The sequence below is a fragment of the Bufo bufo genome, chromosome 8 (assembly GCF_905171765.1).
Source record: "Bufo bufo chromosome 8, aBufBuf1.1, whole genome shotgun sequence".
Classification (NCBI taxonomy): Eukaryota; Metazoa; Chordata; class Amphibia; order Anura; family Bufonidae; genus Bufo; species Bufo bufo.
This window is the reverse complement of record NC_053396.1, coordinates 99,291,788-99,297,015: the sequence shown is the minus strand read 5'-3', so window position 1 is coordinate 99,297,015 and position 5,228 is coordinate 99,291,788. Positions and strand designations below refer to the sequence as shown.

Genomic DNA, 5,228 nt, shown 5'->3' with positions numbered 1-5,228 from the left:
ATAGACAAGCAATGGTCTTTTGAATGTAGTCATGTCAAAAGTCACTATACGGTAGAGTAAGGAAGGGTAAAAAAAAAATTCACTGCAAAGAAATCAATTCAAAATAATTTTTATTGAAAAATGTGAAGAAATCAGACAGATCAATAAAACGTTTTTCAGATATCACTGTTAAGGCTTGGCCAACATGCATGCATTATTATTAGTAGGCTACGACTTCAAAGATTTTTACTCTTCGTGTTTCGTAAATGCACCCTAGCATGATGCAAACAGAAATGCAACTTTGAGATTACTTTTAGAATGGTTGACCAAAATACTGAACAATTATATTAAACTTTTCTGTTCGACCAATCTTGAGCAGGCTTCATTGAGGAATACAGAAGATTCAAGTAACACAAAATCAGATTGTAAAAGTACAAGGTTCATCTGGAGCATCCACTAAAGAAACCTGTTCCAGAAACCGGAGGTATTCTAAAATGATTAATCTCTCTGCTGAATGGGCCCCGTTAGCAAGTCTGTTATCCTAGTTACCTATATTGTGTGCTTTTAAGAGAACCAGTCACATTGAACATGAGCTTGATATAGAGCCAGAGAACTGGACGGATTGATCTATAGGGGAAATATTCAGTATAAAATGTCACTTTTTAATTTCTGCTCAGTGGCCACTCCTACTCCATGACCAACAGCTCTTTATGTACACTTATACGGTCAGTCACTGAGTAGGACCATCGACTGAACTTGAGCCCAAAATAAGCCCAGATTAAGGATGGTTTCAGATGGCCCTGTGCAGTCCAGGAAAAAAATTGTCTACTGTCCCCATGTTCAAATGATGCAATAGGTTTAAGGTCAGCCGAGCCATGGTGGGTCCAGGAAATGTGGACATCTAAATGGACAATTTTTTTCCTGGACCGCACACAGCTATCAGAAACCAGCCTTACTATGTATGTGTGAGTAAATATATACTGTATATACATACATTCCTATCTTAATCTGCTCAGCTCTTCCTACTCTATAACATGTTGCCTGCAGATCAAACTGCTTGTTCAATGTCAGATTCCTTTTAAAGGAATTCTGCAGGAGCTGCAAAAAAGATTGTTTCCATGCAGACTGCAGAATATGCATAAAGCACAGTACACAAAAAAATTAACAGGCTGCAATGTATGCACTCTATAGAGATATGTGGTCCAGAGATCTCAACTCAGGAACTGAATTGAGGCCATTAGAAAGTTTTAACACAACTAAACACGCTCCTCTCAACTCGCAGAAAACCCTTTAAGATTGTAAATGTTTCTAACGCCTGTACCGAGAAAAGCCAAATCTGCAAGCAATTAGAAATTGAAAGCAATAACCTTTTCCAAGGCAGTGTCAAAAAACTGTGCATTTTGTTACCTTGCAATTGCATTTGATTCATTTCTAGTATATCATTTTTTTCTAAGAATTCTGAAAATCTAAAATATTCTAAGACATCAGTCGCCCAATAGGGCAGCACAACACAAGACCAGCCTTTTAAGCTGTTTACTCTGTGTACATGTCAGGCACTTCTTAGAGATCGTTTCTGGTTCTGAAAGTCTAATATTCAAGTACATTTAATACACAGTGAAATAAATAAACCCAGCATAAACCTCTTAAAGAAGCAATGTAAAGCTCCCGTCCCGTTCATTCTGTTAGGTACACAACACTGATCTTCTGTTCATATTCCATTACATGGATGTATGATCTTATAATAATATACTTGGTATAATGCACAATATTAGAGGCTTCATTGTATGAAAGTAACATAAGTAGCGTGGTATACAGCAGGAGAAACTGAGCAAGTTGATTTTGAAGGGTTGATCATGCCGAGTTAAATGATATGAAATAGTTGATTTCATTGCAGAGAAATCTGCACTTTATTGCATATGCTAATGAGGTACTCCAAGCATAGAGAGATGGGTCTAGGATCAGAGCATGCACAGTTTGGATCTCAGCAGGCTTTCTCAAATAATGAGATCTGGACTGCGCATGTGCTGACTCAACATTCAGACACATGCGTAGGATTACAGGACCAACTGGGAGGATGCCTGGCCTCGTCACTTTAAGGAGCGGCAAAATGGGAAAGACGTTGGGGCAGTGGAGCTCTGAGGGGCTAGGCCTGCCCTTCGGTGCTCCAAACATCTTATTAGTATATGTAATAAACTTCAGATTTTTGTACAACAGGGCCAACGATTTAAAATACAAAGGGATGGTTTAACTCAGCATGATCAACCCTGATAGGATGTATGACTGGTTTAAGTTGATGCTCTATAAACAAGCTGAGCTGCTAAATGGTGCTACCTTCAGGTAAATGGTAAGACATTAGCAGGATCTCTGTACCTTCCTCCTGTATTACAATGGTACTTAACAACCTCTCAGCATAACCTTAGGCCTCACATGAACAATTCTTTGAAGCAGTAATCAATGGCTTGTGCTTTCATGGTGAATCTATTCTTTTTTTTTTTTTTTTTTAAACATATACAGCTAAACAATAGTGAATACCCCCCACCCAAAAAAGTTATATCCATATTAAAACATATCACCAAAAATACCAAGCTATCAAAAGTTAGTTTTATTATGAGGCCAAATAAAGAAATCTCATTGCACCAGGTTTGTCGAAGGATCTTCATGTTGTACTCTTGTTAACCGTTATGCAGAAAAGAAAGATGAAATGCTCTTGTTAGGCTGTATACTCTTTATATGGAATGCGGGAGGGGGTCTTGTACTTTGGGGGAGATGAGGTTTCACTGCATTTCACTAAGGCACTGCATAAGGTCGTTGGTTCACGGTTACCACCAAGGAAAAGCATCTCAATTATAACAAGTTCTATTGCAAAATGTGTCCTAGACACAATCCAATGTGGTGAATCCTCGTGAGGAAGTAGCATGAACCATTCCTATGTCTCTTACCGATGTCTTCAGTACAAATTAGCTGCATCTAGGACATCAGAAAGCTAAAAAAAAAAAAAAAAAGAAGGGCTGTCGGTTAGTTTCAAAGTGAATGGTATGAAGCTGTAAACACTAAAGAGGCTGCAGTGCTCAACAGAGCGAAGCAACCCTTTCAAATATCTGACCCCCAACAATCTGATATTGATGGTCTATCCTGAGGACATGCCATCAATAATCAAAGCCAAATATCCCTTTAATGGTACTATGGACGCCTGCCTACATATCCCAATACCCCTTTAATGGTACTATATTGCATGTAGGGTGAGACTCCTGTCTACATATCTTACACAAGTTTTCAGAGGTAAGCAGGTCTAATGTTAAGATGCAATGGTTTACCTGTACGGATATCCATGGTATTTGGATCTGAAGACAGAAAGCAGCCAGCTGAAGAATAGCACCATCAGCCCCAAGCCTGCCACACACATTACTATCAAAAGAAGACAAAGTCAGACTTCATATGTTGCAGGATGCAATTTACACGACTCTCAAATACAGGCAATTATGTCAAGTTCTGTAAGGCGGACGCACACACAATGCTTAACCATGGAGAGCCACCTTATTGATGCCTTCCTTTAAAGAGGATTTCCACTCAAAAGCATGACAATGGCCCTATAAATGGTAAACTGCTGGTAAAAACCAATGTTTGGTTGTCGTCCTTTTTACTTAGTGATATTACCATTTTTCTATTCAGGTGCAGCAGCAATTTTTACTAAAGTGATAAGGGATGGGAATCCACAGTTATCTAAGGCTACACGGTGACATGTGTCTCACTAATGTTGCGCATCATTTATTATAATGATAGTCTATGGCAGGGATGCCCAACCTGCGGCCCTCCAGCAATTGCAAAACTACAACTCCCAGCATACCTGGACAGCCTACAGCTATCAGCCTAGAGCAGGGCATGGTGGGAGTTGTAGTTTTACAACTGCTGGAAGGCCACAGGTTGAGCATCCCTGGTCTATGGTGTCGCATTGCGACAGTTGCAAAAAATCCATCCAAGATGTTGTTAAACCCTTTTTGTTGCATGACATGTCACCGTGTATCCCTAACCTAATGGTTCAACTTAGGTCACTCATTGAACGTTCTCTAATGACTGTTGATTCTCAGTTGCCGAGAAGCTAAATGAAAAGGGATGACAATATGGCTGAATGTCTTGTTGACATTTTTGCAACACAAGTTCAATTGTGATAAAATCCAAGAACATATCCTCACCAATTTCATCCTCCAGCACTGGTGCTCCAATCCTCCCTGCAGTGATGACACGCCCATATACTCCCCATGATCACTGCAGCCAATCACTGGTCTCAATAGTCATGTGGTATATACTGCTTAGGCCAATTATTGGTTGCTGTAGTGCCCGGGATATATGGGTACATCATCGCTGTAGTCACAAAAAGGATTGGACAGCGGTACTGGAAGTGGATAAAATAAAGTAATTAATAATTATTAAGAAAAAATATTGACATTTACCTTTCACAATTGCTGCCTTTGAGGACTTTTTTAAACTATGTCAGGCAACCCTCATTGTATTAGCAAAAAATAAATAAATAAAATGAATAAATAAAGCATTTTAGGCACACTTGCTATGTGACCTGCAGGAGGTCAGTCCTAAACCTGTCCTAGTGTCTTCTGCCACAGAAGTTGGCTATAACCCAATACTACTGATATGTGCCATTTTCACGCTATGGTCAATTTTTAATAGGTATAGCTCTCTCTTTTCTACAAGAAACAATCATGACCAACACCTGCAAACTTAGAAGGCTAAACAAAGTCTCCATATTTCATACATCCCAACCGTCCTGGATCTGGCGGGACTGTCCAGGATTTCGGTGGCTGTCCCACGGTCTCAGAATGGCCGAGGTATGCCCTGCTGGACTGTATAGTAGGAGTCTGCTGGCCAGGAATCAGCCTGTGCGCTGCTCCTCCTCCACATGATGTGTGACAGTATCCTGCTTGCTACTTTCTGCGGAACGCTGGCAGCTGAGCTCTAACCACAGGAGGAAACAGGCGAGTGTTTTTTAGTCTAGGGAAGGGGGACCATTGTGGGCATAGCTACCGTGGAGGAGGCCCAATGTGGGCATGGCTACCGTGGAGGAGGCCCAATGTGGGCATGGCTACCGTGGAGGAGGCCCAATGTGGGCATGGCTACCGTGGAGGAGGCCCAATGTGGGCATGGCTACCGTGGAGGAGGCCCAATGTGGGCATGGCTACCGTGGAGGAGGCCCAATGTGGGCATGGCTACCGTGTGCTGGCATAAAGGGAAAATAATTA

At 41.0% G+C, this 5,228-nt stretch overlaps 1 protein-coding gene across 1 annotated transcript in view; it reads right to left on the bottom strand.

Moving 5' to 3' along the window:
• Window positions 1-329: 329 nt before the first annotated feature.
• Window positions 330-5,228, bottom strand: part of MAGT1 (magnesium transporter 1) — a 53,539-nt gene continuing 48,640 nt past the window's right edge. Inside the window, exons 9-10 of the mRNA XM_040406235.1 lie at window positions 3,294-3,384; window positions 330-2,962 (exon numbers count right to left, since the gene is read on the bottom strand). Coding sequence (XP_040262169.1) covers window positions 2,947-2,962; window positions 3,294-3,384 — 107 coding nt within the window. The 3' untranslated portion in view covers window positions 330-2,946. The remainder of the gene's footprint in view (window positions 2,963-3,293; window positions 3,385-5,228) is intronic.